General features: G+C 34.2%; 1 protein-coding gene across 3 annotated transcripts in view; it reads left to right on the top strand.

Moving 5' to 3' along the window:
- CUL2 (cullin 2) overlaps positions 1 to 19,980 on the top strand; it is a 96,405-nt gene that overhangs the window by 59,080 nt on the left and 17,345 nt on the right. For all 3 annotated transcript variants that reach the window (XM_002925411.4, XM_034643528.1, XM_034643529.1), the window contains 8 exons: positions 10,302 to 10,398; positions 10,492 to 10,602; positions 13,468 to 13,630; positions 16,461 to 16,585; positions 17,983 to 18,090; positions 18,790 to 18,849; positions 19,553 to 19,681; positions 19,791 to 19,877. In XM_002925411.4, the coding sequence (XP_002925457.1) occupies positions 10,302 to 10,398; positions 10,492 to 10,602; positions 13,468 to 13,630; positions 16,461 to 16,585; positions 17,983 to 18,090; positions 18,790 to 18,849; positions 19,553 to 19,681; positions 19,791 to 19,877 (880 nt within the window). The remainder of the gene's footprint in view (positions 1 to 10,301; positions 10,399 to 10,491; positions 10,603 to 13,467; positions 13,631 to 16,460; positions 16,586 to 17,982; positions 18,091 to 18,789; positions 18,850 to 19,552; positions 19,682 to 19,790; positions 19,878 to 19,980) is intronic.

The raw sequence follows: 19,980 nt of genomic DNA, 5'->3' as shown, positions 1-19,980 counted from the left end.
GGATAATTTTCAAAGCCATACATTATGGGGACTGATTAGGGTGGATCCCCAGGGCTGGGAGTGCCCTCTGTAGGGTCTGATCCCCTTACTCTTCCTCACTTGCCATGTCCCTCCCACGTTGTAGTTAGTTGCTTGGGTTTGGTTCCAGATTGCATCTCTGCCCCTCCCACCCTTTTTGATGTGGCTTCCTACAACTAGCTGTGGAAGATTTGCTCTGCCAGTGTTCAGATTATTTTCAGAGTTAGCTGTGTAGATGTAGTTGTTGCCTTGGTGTGTCTCTCCATGGGATGAGGTGAGCTCATGATCCTGCTGCTCTGCCATCTTTCCAGTCTCTAGCGTTTTGCCGAATCTTAAGAGTGCTGTATTCCAAAACGGTTGTCTCAGACTTTTTGAAATAAGATTTTTACACTGCCTATAGTTAGTTTTTTCAGTATGATATTTATTTCTTCTACATCAGTTGTGAATTATTTTTTCAGAATTATTGGAAGTAGCTGTTGACAGTATTTTGTTTAAAAAACTTTTTATTTGGGGCGCCTGGGTGGCACAGCAGTTAAGCGTCTGCCTTCGGCTCAGGGCGTGATCCCAGCGTTATGGGATCGAGCCCCACATCGGGCTCCTCCGCTGGGAGCCTGCTTCTTCCTCTCCCACTCCCCCTGCTTGTGTTCCCTCTCTCGCTGGCTGTCTCCTGTCTCTGTCAAATAAATAAATAAAATCTTTAAAAAAAAATAAAAATAAAAAACTTTTTATTTGAAAGAACTTTAAATTTACGGAAGAGTTGCAAAGCTAATGCAGAAAGTTCCTGTATACTCCTGTTTTCCTTATATTATCATCTCACAACCCATGGTGTATTTATGAACATTAGTACAAAACTGTTAACTACAGATTGTATTTGCACTTCCCCAGTTTTTTCACCGATGTGTTCATTCTGTCCCAAGAGCCAGTCTAAACCACTGTATTGCGTTTAGCTCCCTTGTCTCTTTTGGTGGAGAATTTTTTAGTCTTTCATTGTCTCTCATGAGTTGACACTTTTTTAAAAAAATTAGTGGTCAGGTATTTTGTAGTATTTCTGTCAACTTTGATTTCTTTGGTATTTTGTCATGATGAGACTGGGATTATGGGTTTGGGGGAGGAATTCCACATGGTGATATTGACGCCCTTCTCACCATATAATATCAAAGAGTAAAGAATATCAACAGTACTTTTTTTTACGTGTGATAAACTTTGATCACATGGTTAATGTATTATTTTCTTTTTAATCCCCATCTGGAATATTTTCTTTCATACTGGTGCTTATGTGCATCTTTTCTTGATGACTTTTGTGAGAGGTTTTTATATTTTGTTGCGTTTTTTTCAGAGAATCAGTTTTCTCTTATTGATCTTCCCTATTGTATCTTTCTTTTTTTATTATTCCATTCTTATTTTTCTTTTCTTTCCTTCTTCTGGGAGACAAGAATGTTTTTGGATTAGCTGAAATAGACATAGAATCTTTGGTGAGGGGGAGAGTTCAAAATCTTTATCCAAAGTATGTTTTTACTGTAATCTGTGGTATTCATTCAGTTGAGATACGAATATATAGTGTAGAGCTTGAGGAAGGGTTCCTAATGTGAGACAATATGTAGAATTCCTGATACTTAAAAATTGTTTTCTATGTGGTAATCTCAGTTAAAGGAAATGAAGACATTAATAGTTTAGTTTATTGTAGTTTATTGTAGTTACTTAGAGCTCTGTTAATAATTTTTAAAAATATTGAAGAATAACAGTAAGAAGTATTAGTTTAATAACTGCCCATATTTCCTACTTAAGTAATGAAATTTATTTTTAAAAAAGAGCAATTAAGAGTAAGAAATAAAATAAAGTGAAAATTGATTGAAAATTACACGTTTACCAAATACCAGAGTGGAGTAATTTATTCCCCAGGGAATATCTTTATACACTTCTGTGATTTAGCTGCATTTTAGCTGCCAACTATTTTTCCTTTGATGCCAAAAGAATTTTTTTTAAATCAAGTTACTAAAAGAGAGTGTTAACAGTACCCATTTTATATTGCTGTTGTTAAGATGAAATGAGATGCTTTGTATAAAGTATTTACTACAGTGCTTGAGGCATAAGATACAATAAGTGTCAGTAATATTAGTGTCCAAGTGACAACTTTTTATAATAACTCCCTAAAGCAATCCAACTTGTGTAGGTATTCTTTAAACAGGTTCTCATGTAAAGCTTGTCAAGACAGTTTAACCTTTTAATACTTGGTAATGAATGCAGATAACTTATATCTGTTATTCTTCACATCTGTACCATTTTTTAATATTTTATTTATTTGATAGAGTTGGGGGGTGTGTGGCGGAAAGAGAGCACAAGCAGGGGGAACAGCAGAGGGAGAGGGAGAAGCAGACTCCCCGCTGAGCAGGGAGCCCGATGCAGAGCTCATTCCCAGGAACCTGGGATCATGACCTGAGCTGAAGGCAGATGTTAACCGAATGAGCCACCCAAATCTGTAATGTAATTAGCAGGTTGAAATGCCTTTTGGATCAATTTTTTTTCTCACCCTTGGGGGTTATGCTGTTTTACTTCCCAAATTCTCTACAAAGTATTCATTGATGTATTCAGAAAAATGATTCTCAACCTTCGTGGTCTTGCTCTTTCTTGATTTTTTTGCCCCTCCCCACCTTCTTTTAAATTTTAAGCATCCCTCTCTGAATCATATGTATGAACAACAGACAGATTGGTAATCAGGGCATTCTAATTTCCTTCACATACTCTGTTTCCTGAGTAAATTACTTCATTGGATTCCATACTTATAAAATAGGGAAGATTGGATCAGCTGACTTTGGAGGCCCCTTTCTGTTTTCCAATATATGGTTTTATATGAGGTCTAATTAGATTTAAACTGTCATAAATAGGATGATGAGAAAGTGTGATAATAAATATTCTGTGACATGAGACTGGTAAATTGCCAAGAGCACAAGGAAACATAGTTTGAAAGAAATGAGGGGAATTGAAGAGAAGATTATACAGTGAAAAGACTTCAGAGTAGAGAGTAATAACGAGCAAGCAATCCTTGACTGATAGAACTGGTTTTCTTCCTTAGATGGCTCTCACTTAGTGCTAAAATTATTTAATGTAGTCTGAAAGGTTATTTTTATCATAATGGCCAAGAGTTGCTAAAAGAAAAGAACACGTGGCTTTCTTAATTCTTAAGTAATTAGTATATTGTTTGCACTTAGATATTCAACATTTATTGAGTAACTGGTACTCTAAAACTGCGTTCCAGCAGCTGTCTGCATTTCATTTTAGCCCTATGATTCGTAAGCACTGTCCTTTTGCTAAAATGCTTATTACTTCTACCACATAGGTAGTTATCTGATACTAATGGGATACTCTTTTCCTACAAATGGGGTTAGATAATCGATACCTCAGTTAATTTTATGATTATAATTTTTTTTAACCGAAGTAATGTACTTTCTCTTTCAGTTGTGTAGTCTTAAGTTCATCAGTAGATGAATTAATTTGGTTGGTACCATTAAAAAAAAGATTACTTCCTAGTGTAAGTTTGGTTATGTGAAGGTGTATTAGGTGTATTTTATACCACACCATCACCCACATCTCTAGGAATTTTTGTGTATGATCTACACAGAACTATCTTACATTTCCTAATTATAAGAGAAATATATAGATCATAAAGATTCCCCAATCCCAAGGTACCTTCTTGGAAGATTTCAGAAAATTGAGGGCTATTTCAGCGTTTAAAGAGGTAAAGTTATCTGGCAAGCTAATGGAGGATTTTTCCTTGTGAGGTCAGTATCTTCCACTAAGTGAAAATTCTTATGGAGCATGAATACTGAAAAACTTAGTATAAACTGTATACAATATAAACTGTAGTTAGGATTTCATGACTTTGGAGAAAAGTTGTAATTGGGTGCGGTGGTATTTCTGCAGGAAAGACAAGAAGAAGGTCTAAAAGAACACAGACCGAAAAGACAGCAATGTATAATGATGTAAAGGGACGAAAGGAGGAGCTCATGGCTTAAAGATCATGCATCATCTGCTTTTAAGAAAAAAACTAGGACTGGTCTCTTTTTGCTTAATTGTGTTCTTGTAAAAGATTGCTTCTCTTGAGATATGTGAACACTATGGGAATAATCCCAGTTTCATGCATTTTGAAAAAAAGTGTTTTAGAGAAATACTAGATTTGCAAGTGAAATGTAGGTTGTAATTTTTTGTTGTTGTTAAGAGATTCAATGAAACAATGGTTAAAAATTTTTTTCATGGTAACTTTAAATCTGTACACACAAAATGTAATTGAAAATCCTTAAGTAAATGTGTTCCTTTTGTGTAAGGAAGAAAACATCTGATGTAACCATAGATTGTATATCTGCTTATTTTTCAGTGTTTACTTCACTTGGAAAGTTAAAAGTAATTTTATTCATATGTTAACTTATCTTTTATATTAATATAGTAGAATTGCCAACTGGGACTTTCAGTGCAGTAACAATCTAAAGTTGTTTATAACTTTAATAAATAAAAATTGTAACTTCATATATTTAAATTTCACAGTGTAAGATTTGAATATTTTCAGTGATATATAAAATGGCAAGCATAACCAAATAATTGGAAACATAAATATTGTGGAATAAATTTTCTGCAAGAACTTTAGTTTTACTTTAAAATTAAAATTGGAAGGGTGCCTGGGAGACTCTGTTAAGCTTCCAACCCTTGATTTTGGCTCAGGTTATGATCTCAGGGTTGTGGCGTCGAACCTTGTGTGGGGCTCCATGCTCAGGATGAAGTCTGCTTGAGAGTCTCTCTCCCCCTGTCCTTGCCCTCCCCTGCACATGTTCCCCCTCCCTCTCTCAAATAATAAATAAATCTTCAAAATTAAAACTGGGTATGAAATTATAGAAATGGACGAAATAGATATATTATTAAATGCTGGTAAAAGGAATTCCTTAGATTCTTAAGGATATTATTGAAAACACTGAGTTTTTAATGTTAAAGGGATTCAAAATTGCATTTCTTTTCTCCAGTAATTCTGTAGTTAACTTTCTAGTGTTGAGTACTCTGAACAAAAGTAAAAACTAAAATGAAATTCTTTCTTCCCTTTGAATTTGAAACACTCTGTAACATAGGCTGCTATGGCTAATTTGTGTTTTCTCTGATACATCCATGTGTTTGTTATTTCTATTTCTAAATTGTGTAGAGGTTGGAGACTTCATTGGGGAGAACACAGTCTTAGATACTAAGATAAAATCTAACTTAGTAGTCTTTATTCTTTTGTGTATCTGAATTCCTGAGAGATATGTTTTAAAACTTCCTAGCTCATTTTTAGATTTATTAACTTTTTTCCTTGCAGTTGTTGGTCTTCGTTTCATACCTCTGTTGTTGAGTAAATATCAGGATTGTCATCTTCATGGTTATTTTTATTGTTATGTAGTATTTTTGTCCATCTTGTACTCTTTTTCTTCATTGTGGCACATATTAATATTGTTACATCAGTTTTCTTTGTACTTTTGGGGATTTTGGTGTGTGTGTATGTGTGTGTGAACTTTTTTAGTGATACAGTAAAGTATGCAACATAATTTTACAACACACTTTTACAGCCTAATGAATTATTATAAGATGAATATTCTTGTTACTATCACCCACGTCAAGTAATAGAACCATGCCAGCCACCCCTGAAGCCTTTGCATGTGTCGTATCCCTTCCCTTTCTCCACAAGTTTATCACTATCCTGACTTTTAAGGTAATTCCTTTCTTCTTTTTCTTATGGTTTTATCACCCACATGTATATTGCCAGACTCTGAAAGAGTTTAGTCTTGTCCATCCAAAAGAATTTTACATGTCTTTTAAGTCTTTTAATCAGCAGGTTGCTTTTCCATCCTTTTTCCCTGTTGTACTTTGTTGATGAACCCTGGCTGTTTGATCTTTTAGACTTTCCCATTGTCTGGATTTTGCTGATTGCATGAGGGACATTTAAATATGTTCTTTTGTCCTCTGTATTTCCTCCAGATTGGCAGACCAGAGGCTTACTCGTTGGTTCCCTCTGGCAAAACTATAGATATTCTTCCATAGTTGTCTGTTTTTCACTTTTTTGGATGTAAGCAGCCACTGATGTTGAATACCAACATCTTTTTGTTTATTGAGGTTTGTAAAACTGTCACTTTAATTCTACCATTTTGTTTTCATTTTTACCTGGAATAATCTTATAAAGACATGCTTCCCTCTTGGTTACCCAATGGTAAAGGTCATATAGGAAGGATAAAATAACTGCTTGTTTCTTTCCTTTACTCATTTGTCAAGGTAATGAGTTGGTTTGCTGTTATCCTCAGAAAGTGACCAGTTACCTTTTTTTTTTTCATTATATTGTGATGAACTTATAGACCTAAAAACATTTGATTCATTTCTATTCATTGTCTGTCTTATTAAAGTTTAAATTGCCTCTCTTTGGTTAGTTTGTGCCATGGTCTTTTTATATGACCCTGGTCATCCTTGCTATATCTTCCTTGCTATCTAGTGTGTCAGGATGTTCCAGACTTATCTTGTACATTTTCTTCCCTGGACCTTGTAAGTAGCTACTCAATGAAAAACTTAGTTTTAAATACACAAGCGACACATAAATGCATTCTTGAAAAACTTTGAATGAACCAGATTCTTTCTCACTCAGTCTTCCTCTACCCAGAGGTAATCCCTCTTACTATTATGTTAACTGTCTTTACAAACCCTTTTCTATGAATTTTTATGTTTACATAAGTACAATACAGAGATCGTTTCTTTTTTTATGTGATTTTTTTCTAACTTTTTACAATCATAAATGATACTTATACTTACTAGCTTCTTTTTTTAATCAATTATATATCTTGATAGTTTTTCTGTTAGTACATAGTACATTTTTTTAACTGCTACTTAATATTTGATATTATTAAACTCGTCTCGTGAGTGTATTAGGTTTCCAGTTTTTCCACTAATACAACTCTTGCTTTTTCTGTGCACAAAAGTGCAGGTGTTTGTTTGGAGTCATAGCATATGTGCATTTAGAATTTTGCCGGTTTGCCCTCTGAAGTGCTTCCACAAGCGGAGTCTGAGAATGCCTGTTTCTTTACCACTCAGCAATCTTGCTCTTATGAAATCTTGCTAGTCTAAAGGGAAAACATTCCCTTGATTTCCCAGGCCTTCCTGAGGTGGAAACAGGGAGAGTAGGAGGTGTTCTCTGGTGAGGGCTGCTGCAAGTGGTCTGGTTGCAGAGGTTTCCCTTCTTTTGGGCTCCGCTGCCTCTCACGCACCACTTACTTCTCCAGTGGGGACGCAGACACAGCTGCGGCTCGGTGCCTGGCTTCACAGCCCGGCTGATGCTCCTGATAACCGAGCTGGTTTTATCACCCTTTGTGTGCCATCCAGCTTTCAGGCTCTCCCCCTTCTTTGCTTGTCTTCCTCCACTCTCTTCCCTCCTCTCTTTGTAGCATTCTTTTGTGCATTTTGGTATGTAGTTTTATTTTCCTACGTTACTCAGTCTTCTTTCCGTCTTTTTTCAATTTCTGTAAGTCCAAGGACTACTGCCAACAATGGGGTGTTAATAAGTATCCTTCTTGTCATTTCTCAGATTTAGAGTGGGAGCAGGAGACTGCATTTAGTTTGCTGGAACCCTAATCTTATTTTAAACATAAGGGTAAAGGAAGGTTTCACTAACTGATTAAGTTGCCCATTGTCATATATCAGTATCAGGACTTTTCAGAGTTCCAGCCTAACTTTTGATGACACAAATCTGGTCTGCTATTTGAGTTAAAAGCTCATTTACTTTTCTTTAAAAGCCTTGATTTTAAAAGCACAATCACAGCTTTTTTGGTCTCCTGCTTTAGTCTCCTCTCTATTAAAAATGGTTCTATTTTGCTCCTATCAGTACTTAAAATAATAGGTGATGTTTATTGTTTACTCAGGTACCAGGTACTGTGTTACATGCCTTCTTTTTTTTTTTTTTTTTAAAGATTTTATTTTTATTTATTCTACAGAGATAGAGACAGCCAGCGAGAGAGGGAACACAAGCAGGGGGAGTGGGAGAGGAAGAAGCAGGCTCATAGCAGAGGAGCCTGATGTGGGGCTTGATCCCACAATGCCGGGATCACGCCCTGAGCCGAAGGCAGACGCCCAACCGCTGTGCCACCCAGGCGCCCCTACATGCCTTCTTGAATTTGCTTAATCTTTACCACATCCTTGCATCTCCATGAGGTCCTTTTATTATCCCCACTTTACAGAAGAGGAAATCTGGATACTAAGAGCTTAAGAAATGCTTGGTGACATATTAATGCAGCCAGAACTCAAACTCAGGCAGTCTGACTTCAAAATCCTGGCCTTAAGGTCTATGCTAAATGTTCTGTTAGTCCCCATCATCCCATCTGAGTGGTTTCATTATATTGGCAGTTTCATTATGATTGCTGTAGATGTTTTCCATACAGTCCTGTTAGGATCAAATAATAAGCCACATTTCTAAAAATTCTTCATATTCTTTTCTCAAGGTTTATCTCTTGGGAACCACTGTTATTAGATGAAACTAGAGTTTTATTCATATGACCAATTTAGTCAGTGCTTTTGTATATTCCTGACAGCATCATTTCACAGTTTATTTCCTTTATTTGTCAGCCTAATAGAAATGCTGTATATTTATAATGGTCTTGTGCAGTTGTAAAAATATGTGGTGATCTTAAAGATTGAATAATTATGCCTCAGAATTTCTGCATTCAGTTGTTACTTTTTTAGGGAGGACAACTTAGTTATTAAGCACTGGGAATATCAGTGTTTCTTCTAGACAGTATGTTGCCTGATTCCAGCTTATCTGGGCCTTTTGGGATCAGAAACAAATGGCAGGAGTGTTGAGAATATCAGGAGTGGAAGTTTTCCTGGTGCTGAGCAAGGAGAATAGGTTTTGGTCATGAAAACAGTTCTAGGTAACCTGATTTTCCAGATATTCAGGTGTTTCTCATTCTTGACTGATTTTTATTTGATCTGAGGCAAAATTAAAAGGAAAAAAAATGTGTTTCAAATAGATAAGATCAGTTAGATATTATTTCACCAGATTTAATTTGGGTTTAGGAAGGAACTAATGGAAGGTGAGTAGAGGAAATGAGCTCACTCTATGTGATCTTAGAGAAACTCATTGTTTTTATTAGTAATATCAAAATGTAGACTTTGTATCTGAGATTCTATGACTGACAGAATTACTGTACCCATATTAATTCATGTACAAAAAACTTTTCCCAGACTATCCAGATAAGTGAAGAATGAAAGAGGATTAGAAGGATAATACAGAGGCAGGGAGGGACAGTGTTAGGTCTATATCCTACTATAAAGGACAAGAAGCTTTTGTGATAGAATATACTTCCTGTTGCTCTGTTTGTAAAATAATCACTGGTTCAGAGAAAAAAACGTTTTAAAGTGAGGTGAAAGATTGCCAGAGGAAGGTAAATGTTCGACTGCATAATGGTTTGATGAGAACATTAGTACTGGTGTCAGAAATTTCCAACTTGGTGCCAGACGGTTTGTGGCTTTAGGCAAACTATTTTTTTCAATTTCATTTTCCTCTTCCTGTAATTACAAAGGCTGATACTCAGGTACATTTCTTATCGTGATTAAAACTTGCATTACACATAGTGCATTGGCTAAGTAGGAGCTTACCAAATGTCACATGGATAATTGAGATGATTTTAGATTCCTTTGCAACTGTGAAGGAATGTAAAAATATAAAAACATATCTCACTAAATTTCTAAAAAGAAAAATACCTTTGTGTTTGAATGGAAAGCAACTCAGTGGCTCTAGCAGATCTCTTAAAGAACAACAGCTGTTAGTCCCTTCAGTGAGTGATAACATATAAAATGTACCTTTGAGGAATGTGACTGTGAGACCACTGTCAACATAGCTGTAATGGTTCAGACTGAGTTTGAGACCAAATCATCTTGATAGGAGAGTTTGTGGTAAGTGAATTCAAATATTCTTTACCAGCAGTATTAAAGTCTTAATGGGCTCATGTCTACTCTAAAATGAAAGAAGTGTCATTTCAGTGTCAATGTAATCAAATGTATCAATGTCACAATCAAAGCTTTTCTCTTATTTGTTGAAATGACATCCAATGAGTACTATTAACTATCATAAATATTAATTCATCTGTGATATGAAAAAATTATTTTTAAGCATCAAGCATGCATTGACCTTTAAAATACTTAGACCAGTAGACCAAGCAGCCATATTTTGGCATACTTTGGTATTTTTCCATAGATAATTTGTATTCTCAATATTTTTTTGTTATATCTTGTTTTAGTGATCGTGGTGGAGAAGACCCAAACCAGAAAGTAATCCATGGGGTTATTAACTCCTTTGTTCATGTTGAACAGTATAAGAAAAAATTCCCCCTAAAGGTAAAAAGCATCCTTTAAAAACATAATCAGACCTTTAATTTCTTAAACTACTTGTTCTAATTTTTTAAATATGATTTTAATTGATTTATTTAGTTTTATCAGGAAATCTTTGAGTCTCCCTTTCTGACTGAAACAGGAGAGTATTACAAACAAGAAGCTTCAAATTTATTACAAGAATCAAACTGCTCACAGTATATGGAAAAGGTAGGAAAGAACATATGTTAAATGCATCACCTCTTATATATCGGGCATGGTTTATTTAAATTTGTTTTCTTAGTTAATATATTTTTTTGGTGGAAAAAGGTGTGTGGTTTTTTTTGATCATTACTCTGAATTGTAGTTAATATATAATACCTATTAAAAAATCGTTGTTCTTACTGTGGCATTCTCCATGAGAAAAAGTTCTATCCAATTTTCATCATGGTTGATGCTTCTTGATAAATCCGCATCGCTTGATTTGCTTGTCTTTAAAATTAGTATTCACATTCTTGGCAAAAGAATAAATTATATTTGTGTTTAGTAGATGTTTAAAGAATAGGATAAGCATAGAAGGTAGGTGTTTGGGTTTTTATCTTTCCGTCTTTAAAATGGAAGGAAAAATATAATAATTCTAAATACTTGGATAGGTTACTCTTTTGGTCTGTTCAGGTTTTGGAAGACTGAGAAAAACCTCCACAAGAAATTTTAATTAATCCTTAAACTAACACATATTGATTAGTATTATTAAAATTCCATGTATACTTTTTTTAGTAAAGGAATAGTCGTGTTATAAAGTCAGTCATCATATAAGATGTTAAATTTTTAGCCAGGTTTTTTCATTTGTAGTATTGAATTCCAAGCATTTTATTATACCATGATTTTTGTTAGTTTGTTTAGCCAAGAAGATAATTTGTTGCAAGTGGAATAGCTGTAGAGTGGCCTCCATAGAGCACAGGTCAAGAAATATCAGTATTTACTGATATATTGTTATATATTTCACAAACCCCAGGTCTAGAAGTCTGAGTTGTTTTAATTCCCTTCCTGCTATCGTCACTGATTAGCTCTAGTAAGTCTTCTAGGACATCTTTCTCCATCTATTAACTGCAGGTTACACCAAGTCAGTGGTTCTTAGTTTTAAGCCCTTTTGCTTCCTAGACTGTCGTTAAAGATTCTAGATCCAATCCTGAAAAGTACACAGGGATTATCAGTAATACATACACTCCTTGTTATATTTGGCTCTCAAAAAGAGGTCCGTGACAAAAATATTGTATGTTCCACTTACATAGAACCATACACTGTCTAGAATATGGTATATCTAGAATAGGTAAATTCATAGAGACAGAAAGTAGATGAGAAGTTATTGGGAGGAGAGAGTGAGTTATTGTGTAATGGTTACAGAGTTGGATGTGATGAGTAAGTTTTAGAAACAGACAGTTGCGCAACAATGTGAGTGTCATTAATGCCACTGAATTGCACACTCAAAAATGGTTGCAGTGACATATTTTATGTTACATATATTTTACCACAATTTTGAAAACACTAATAATGTAATATACCCCAAAGCATTGAATTATATTTTTAAGTGAGTAAGTCATACGATAAGTAAATTATATCTCAAACTGTTAAAATGAGGGCCATTGGAAATTATGTTTGGGAAGTAGCATTCACAAGGGTAGTTCATTTAATTAACAGACTAACGTAGCCTTCCTGCTTCTCTTTCTCTATTTTACCTGTAGTTTGGGCCTTTTCTCCCCAGCTGTAAGTGGTTTTATAGCTCTTTAAAGCCCCACATTGAGACATTCCACTCTTGTCTGCCTTTCTTTTGATATGCACCCCTTTCCTGCCATTATCATTATTTTTTTTTTTCCTTTTCTCATCGTCCCTCACCTCCTGACTCTAATTCCCATGGCATTTAGTTAAGCCATAAACATTAAAGCTACAGTACACTATAGTGACTAATAGGCATAATCCTTTTAAGGGATATTTTTCTTTTAAAAGAAAAACTTTTTGACGAAAATGACTTTCTTAGTTGATTAAATATGCACTGAACATCTTTTAGTCCAAATACCTTTTTTCCTCCCTTTGGTTTCTGTGACTTTGCCCTAGACTTCTGGCTCCATGGGAGAGCATAGTAGGAAAGATAGAACCATGAGTCTCTTTTCAGTCTTTGCCTCATTTTCATCAAAAGGTATCTGAGAGGTATCCAGGAATGATGTGTTATTTCCCCTCTCAACATCAGTTTCCTTCCCAGTATTACCTTCTTATGCCCAGACAAACTCAGCAGTATTCTCCGAAGGCTTAACTGTGCATAGTTCCGTGGGTCCAGTTAAGTTCAGAAACTGTAGTTACATAGCTTCACATTGCAGAACATTTTCTAAGTCTAAACATTTGTATGTGTATGTGCTATGCCAGCATGATTTTTACTGTGAATGTAGTTTTGTTTTGAGGTAGAAATTAGCCAGATTCTCTAGTTTTTATCTTTATTAGCTGGTTCTCTTTATTAGCTGGTCCGTGTATTGTTTGTAGCCCGGTGTTTCTTATATAGGATAAGCTTTACTAAAGCTCTTGATTGACATATTTAACTATGATTAAATAATAATTGACTTCTAAAATTTTAATGAAATGTTTGATGATTATCACGTACATACTGTTTACATTTACATTTTATTAGACGAGGGACCAACATAAAATAATTAATCTACTTGATCCAGTTGATGTAAACTATTTTTAGTTTGTTAAATATTCAGAAAGTGACCATCTGTTCTGGTTTTTAATAATTTTTACCCACTTTTCCTGTTGCATGTTAGGTTGCCTGTGTAATAGGATGTTCAGGGTCAGTAAATGAGGACAAAATGCAGACCACTTAACTTTTGTCCATGTTCATAAGATTTTGGTAAAATGTAGGTGATAGTAGCCTAAATAAAAATTTGAAATGATTTATGGAATGTGGGTTTAAACGGGTTATGTAATCCTTATTTGTTACCTGGCCATCTTTAATTGAGCCATTAAAATTAGGCTACCTAAGTTACTTACTGATATTACAGATTTTTCCTCATTGTAGGTCATGACTATAAGAATATATTTCTAAAGGTTCTAGGTAGATTAAAAGATGAAGAAATTCGATGTCGAAAATACTTGCATCCAAGTTCATATACTAAAGTGATTCATGAATGTCAGCAGCGAATGGTAGCAGACCACTTACAGTTCTTACATGCAGAATGTCATAATATCATCCGACAAGAGAAAAAAAATGGTAAGTGATATGAAACAGTGAATGTGAATAGAAATTAAATTATAAACCCACTTTCTACATCATCTCCAAGCTTCCTTAGATTTCAAACATTTTTGGTAATAGTCTAAAATGCTCAATATGCCTTTTTTTACCAATTTTTAATAATCTTTTTTAAAAGACTGTTTTGGAAAGGTATGTTTTCAAAGTGTATTCCAAAGCCAAAAGAAAAACTAGGAAAAAGTGTTGGCACATTTTTACATATCACAAGGGCTGATGATTTCCTTAATACATTAATAGTTTCTAATAAACAGGAAAAAAAGCAAAGATGAAGGAAATATAAATAGATTTTAAATATATGCAGATAATCAGTTTCGTTCAAAATAGAAGAAACTACAAAATAAGGATATAAAGAAATACTAGTAATAAGCAGTAAAAAGTGGAATTTTTTTTAAAGATGTTATTTATTTGTCAGAGAGAGAGAGAGCACAAGCAGGGGGAGTACCAGGCAGAGGGAGAAGCAGGCTTCCCACTGAGCAAGGAGCCTGATGCAGGGCTCCATCCCAGCACCCTGGATCATGACCTGAGTCAAAGGCAGATGCTTAACCTGCTGAGCCACCCAGGCGTCCCAAATTGGAATTTTTTTTAAAGGAGAAAATAGCACTAAAAATTTTCAAATAACAGAGAATAAACGTAGTAAGATATGTGCCAGACCTACATAGAAAATGAAACATTGTTGAAAGCAACATAGATCCAGGAGAATCTACTCAAAACTGAAGAGGTTTTTTGGTTTGTTTTTGTTTCTTTGTTTGTTTTAATTCTGAAAGTTAAACTCTTAGACTAAGAAAAGTCAAGACAGTCTTGAAGACCGACCATCATGGGAAGACTTTGCAGGATAGCATGACTTATGATAAAAAACACAGTAGGACAATGAGACTTTGGTGTGAGGTAAACAAATAGACCAATGGAATAAAATAGGTTAGAAATAACCCATGCACATATAGATACTTGATTTAAGGCCACTGTAGAGCAGTGGGTGAAAGATAGTCTTTTTAACACATAGTGCTGGGTCCATTGGATATTCACTTGGGAAAAAGTAAAATTTGATCTCTACCTCAGATACTATATACAGAATCAATACATTATAGGCTTTTGACCTACATGTAAAACACTTTGAGAAGATAATATAGGAGAATAACTTCATGACCTTGAAGTAGAGAAAGGTATTTTAAATGAGACACACAAAATACTAACCACAAAGGAAAGATTGCTCAAGTGGACTGCATTTAAAAAAAAAAAAAATCCCTTTGAATCATTAAAAGACCATTAAAATCATCAAAAGACAATCATAGGGTAATGTATTTGCAAACACTGAAAAAGGTTTATGTCCAAAATACAAAATGGTGAAGAAATTTGCATAGGTACTACAGAGTAGAAGATATCCAAGTGGCCAGTAAACATATACAGAGGCCCTCAATCTTATTATAATAGGGGAGTGCAAATTAAAAGCCACGCTAAGATATCAGTAGTTATGTTTTGATATAAAATTTAAAAGACCCCCAATATAGTAAGTGTTGGGAAGTGCGTAGAGTAGCAAGCATTTGTTATATACAGTGGGCTCGGGCTATAAATTGATGCAACTACCTTGAAAAACTGGCATTGACTCTTAAGGCTGAATGTGTGCATATCTTCTGATCCAGCCATTCCAATCCCAGATATATAATCCCCTGCCCAAACTGCATGCAAATATATACAGAAAGGTACAAGAATGTTTATAGCAGTATTATTTGTTAATATAAACCAGAAACAACTCAAATGTCCAATAACAGTGGAATAAAGTGCAGTACTCCTACAATGGAATATTATTAGAGAAGTGAAAATGAACAATTACGCTACATACAAAATGTAGATGAGCCTTATAAACATGTTGAACAAAAGAAACCAAACATGAAGGAATTGTATGATTCCATTTTTATAAATAGTTCAGAACAGGTAAAACTGATCTGTGGGTTGGTAGTCATGACAGTGATTACCTCTGCAGAAGACCAAGAGGAACAGTGATTGGGAGGAGGTATGAAGGGAATTTCTAGGTGTAGGGAATGTCTGTTTCTTACTCGGGGGGGTGATGACATGGGTATGTATGTGTTCTCTTGTGTTAATTCATTAAGATGTATACTTATGGTTTGTACACTTTTTGTATATGTGGTATATTTCAATAAAAAGTTTAAAATAAAAAGCACTGCACTGAGACATCATTTTCAGTTGTCAATAGGAAGGATCAAAAAGTTTGATAGCACTTTGTTGGCAAGGGAACTTTCTGCTATTGGGTGCCGTGTTATAAAGATCTGTATATAAGATGAAACTCTGACACAGTAGCCCCCCTTCTAGGGTTTATACTAAGATATTCTTGCCCATATACAGGATTATTAATTGTAATATTATAATATCAAGAGATTGGAAACAACCAAATTTTCATCAATTTTTAAGAAATTATAGCCATATAATGGGGGTGCTATGTAGTTGTAAAGTAACCTTTGTGTAATGATACAAAAAAAGATCTCTAAGTTAAATTGTTATGTTCTGCAGTTGGAAATGATACATAAAATATGCTACACTATTTGTGTAAAAAGAGGCAGAGGGAAGACTATATGTATTTGTTTGAATGTGCATGAATCATCTTTGAAATGTTATTAACTACAATATTGCTTTCCTGTGGATGGTTGGGAGATGGGTGTAGGGGACTTTTTTTGCATTCTCTTGTAATTCTGCATTTTGGACCATACATTACCAAATACATTGAAATATTTTTTGAACTCTTTGGAAATTTAATAATCAAATTTCTTTTTCTCTTCAGACATGGCAAATATGTATGTCTTACTTCGTGCTGTGTCCACTGGTTTACCTCATATGATTCAGGAGCTGCAAAATCATATCCATGATGAGGGCCTTAGAGCAACCAGTAATCTTACTCAGGAAAATGTGAGTTATATAAGGAACTGGATATTATTCTCTTAATCAGATTATTATGGAGTTTTTCTTATGATTTTACTGTTTTAAACAATGATGGAAAAGTTCTACCATGATAACATATGAAACAACTTTATTAAAGTGTTTTAAACCTGTAGTTTTTTGGCCTCGTTCTGGAATTATCATATTAGAAAAGCATTGAATGAAATAGGCTTCTTCTTAGTTGCATCATGTGTTCATTTAGCAATTGTTAATTCTCATAGAAAAATATGTTTGTTTCTAAATGATTGTGTTTCTGTGTAATTGTCATTAGTAGTTGTAGTGGTAATGGTATTAATCAGTGGTAATGTAGGCAAGTTACAGTTTGCTTTCTTTATATATGCTCTGAATTTGGAAGCAAATTTAAATTAAAACAATCTTCCCTAAATATATGCTTGCTACCAAAATATTCAGCAGTGATTCTCATGTCCCTAATAACTTTCTGAGGAGTTCCCTGCCAATCGAACGACTATTTACAGCAAGGTGTCTTTCCTCTCAAAATGTGTCAATCTTTTTGGATCACATTCTTTGTTATTACTAGTGATGGCTTAACCAGTAAGATAGACATGACATGAAATGTTACTTCTCTTCCTGAAGTAGAGCTTTGGCTCTTCATTTGCAATAATTTCTGTATGGAAATCATCATTCAAGAGCATTTATTAAATGCTGATCACTTCAGTGATTTTATGTTCTGCCACAGTAATGCCTCAGTAAAACCGTTAGTTTATATTGTTAGTCTTTAACTTTAGGGTGTTGAATGATATTGGGCAAAGAGGCCTAGGGTGTGGTGTCAAGGACAAGGGGGTGGAAGTGTAAGAGTATAAATCTGTAGTAGACCCGAATAATTTTATCTGGCCTTAGTTCCCTCCATTAAGTTCAAAAACTCCCTTTTGCACTGCTAGATACTTCTTCCCTCTGAAATATGGGGGAGTTGGACTGCTTGGTTCAGCAGTCTGTTTTCACAGACTCTGGCTTTTTAACTCTTCTTTCTCTCTTAGCCTTCAGTAGCTTTGAAGACAGTTTTTGTTTATGTAATTCTCTATGAAAGTGATAGGCTTGGTAGTTCAGAGCTCTATCTTGTTACCCTGAAGATTCTGTATTCCAACACAGAGAGAAGTGTTTTTAGTGGGTTCTTCTGGCAGAAGAACTCCAGTCCTGCATTTCTAGTGTTGAATAACAAGCTAATTTCAATATTAAAGTTGTAGATTTTTAAGGCCATCTTAGCTAAAAATATTTTTGAGGGTTTGTGTGTGTGTAACGTTAATTTTCGGGGAAAACTTTACCTGTAATTAAACAGTTTTTTAGTAAGCCTTATTTTATCCTTGAACTTATTAAAATGTGATTTTGTACTTTGTATTTCATATTTTTAGATGCCAACACTATTTGTGGAGTCAGTTTTGGAAGTGCATGGTAAATTTGTTCAACTTATCAATACTGTTTTAAATGGTGATCAGCACTTTATGAGTGCATTGGATAAGGTAACTTTTTAATACATACATATATATATATATATATAATTCTACTTATTTAATCACTATTCTTTAGGCAGTTTCGGAATTAGGGCTCCTAATTATGTATATGATTTCTAATCTAGACAAAGTCAAAATAGAAATATAACTTTTAGATTCATAACTGAGTGGTTAAATTGAATGCTTGAATTATATGGGAATTGCATTTCCCATGAGTATGCTATATAGGGGGGAATTGCTAATAAACTAGTATATTCTAAAAAAAAGCATGTGTAATTTTAATATTCTTTAATGCTGACTTTTCCTTTAAATATAATACTAAGGTACTATACTGAATAATATTTGAAATAAAAATAAATATGTTTTACAAACTTTTGGATTTTGGTATACTTTAAAGGAAATTTGTTTACATGGTTATTGTAAGATTTTTAAAACTGTAGTCTTATTTTATCTATGTTCAAATACCAGTAATGAATTATGAGAATATCTTTCAGTAGGAACAGTGTATATAATTTTAATATAATTATCATGAGGAACACAGAAATTTACCCTGAGTTAAATATGAAAACAGGAACACACTACCATAGATTGCCTTGTTTTGTGTGAGGCAGTAATTTTTGGATGTACAGATTATAGCATACTATATTGAACCAGCTACACTTTTACCCCATTAGTGGGGGCTAATTACTGGTCTGTTTTCTTATTTAGGCCCTTACATCAGTTGTAAATTACAGAGAACCCAAGTCTGTTTGCAAAGCACCTGAACTGGTAAGTTTTGATGGTTGCTTAAAAGTAACCTTACGAAAAATCAAGAAAAAGAAAACTGAGGAGAGTGTCAAATTAATTTGGTTTTGTAGTATCTTTTAGAAAAATAGAGGAAATTAAATTATTAAAAATAAAAACGATTATGTACATTATGTATAATTTGGCATTTAAGGAATGCAATCGGTCATGTACTTAAAGCCTTTTTTAAAGGGATAAGTGACAGGGAAAATACTCCCATTTCACATTTGGCGTTTAAAGTACGTGTGCTTTGGAATAATTTGCATTACTTCTCATAGGGATTTTATTTCATCTGAAATCTAAAGGAAATCGTATGGTAAATTTTTGATAGTCTTTACAGGAAACTTGCTTACGAAGTTATAAGAATTTTAAAAAGTACTTGTTGAATGTAAAAAATATCAGAGCCTCTCAAAACTCATCTAGCTGTTCTTTTGAAACTTTTATTATTTATATCAGTGCTTTATTGGGCTCTGCATGTTGATTAGATTTTTTAACTTATTTCTAGTTTTTTTTATGACATGTATTTTAAGTTCTTTGGGGCATGTTCATAATTTTCAAAACATAATCTTCAGGATGGCAAAGACCCTATCCATTGATCTTACTTTGTATTGTTGCCACTTCGCCTCCTTTGAGGCGTGATACATATAGAAGGGCCCTTTCTAAGATTCACTGTCAATTTCTACCTGAGCTTGCTAAGTACTGTGACAACTTATTAAAGAAGTCAGCGAAGGGGATGACCGAAAATGAAGTAGAGGACAAACTCACGAGCTTCATTACTGTTTTCAAGTATATCGATGATAAGGATGTTTTTCAAAAGGTAAGTTGTTAACAGAGAAGCTTTATTTGTGTTTTAGTGAGCTTTGATTTAGTTTTGAACTGTAAATTCTCAGAAAGAAAGTAATCTTTAAAAAATGTTTTTAATATAGTTCTACGCAAGAATGCTGGCAAAACGTTTAATTCACGGGTTATCTATGTCTATGGATTCTGAAGAAGCCATGATCAATAAATTAAAGGTAATTTAGCCTTTGATCTGATAATGTCCTAGAAGTTATTTCATTGGCACATAAAGATGTTCATCACAGCATCATGTGTAGTAACAAAATACTTTATCCATAG

Source organism: Ailuropoda melanoleuca, chromosome 15, assembly GCF_002007445.2.
Source record: "Ailuropoda melanoleuca isolate Jingjing chromosome 15, ASM200744v2, whole genome shotgun sequence".
Classification (NCBI taxonomy): Eukaryota; Metazoa; Chordata; class Mammalia; order Carnivora; family Ursidae; genus Ailuropoda; species Ailuropoda melanoleuca.
The sequence above is the reverse complement of the archived record's forward strand: the minus strand, read 5'-3'. Positions and strand labels throughout refer to the sequence as shown.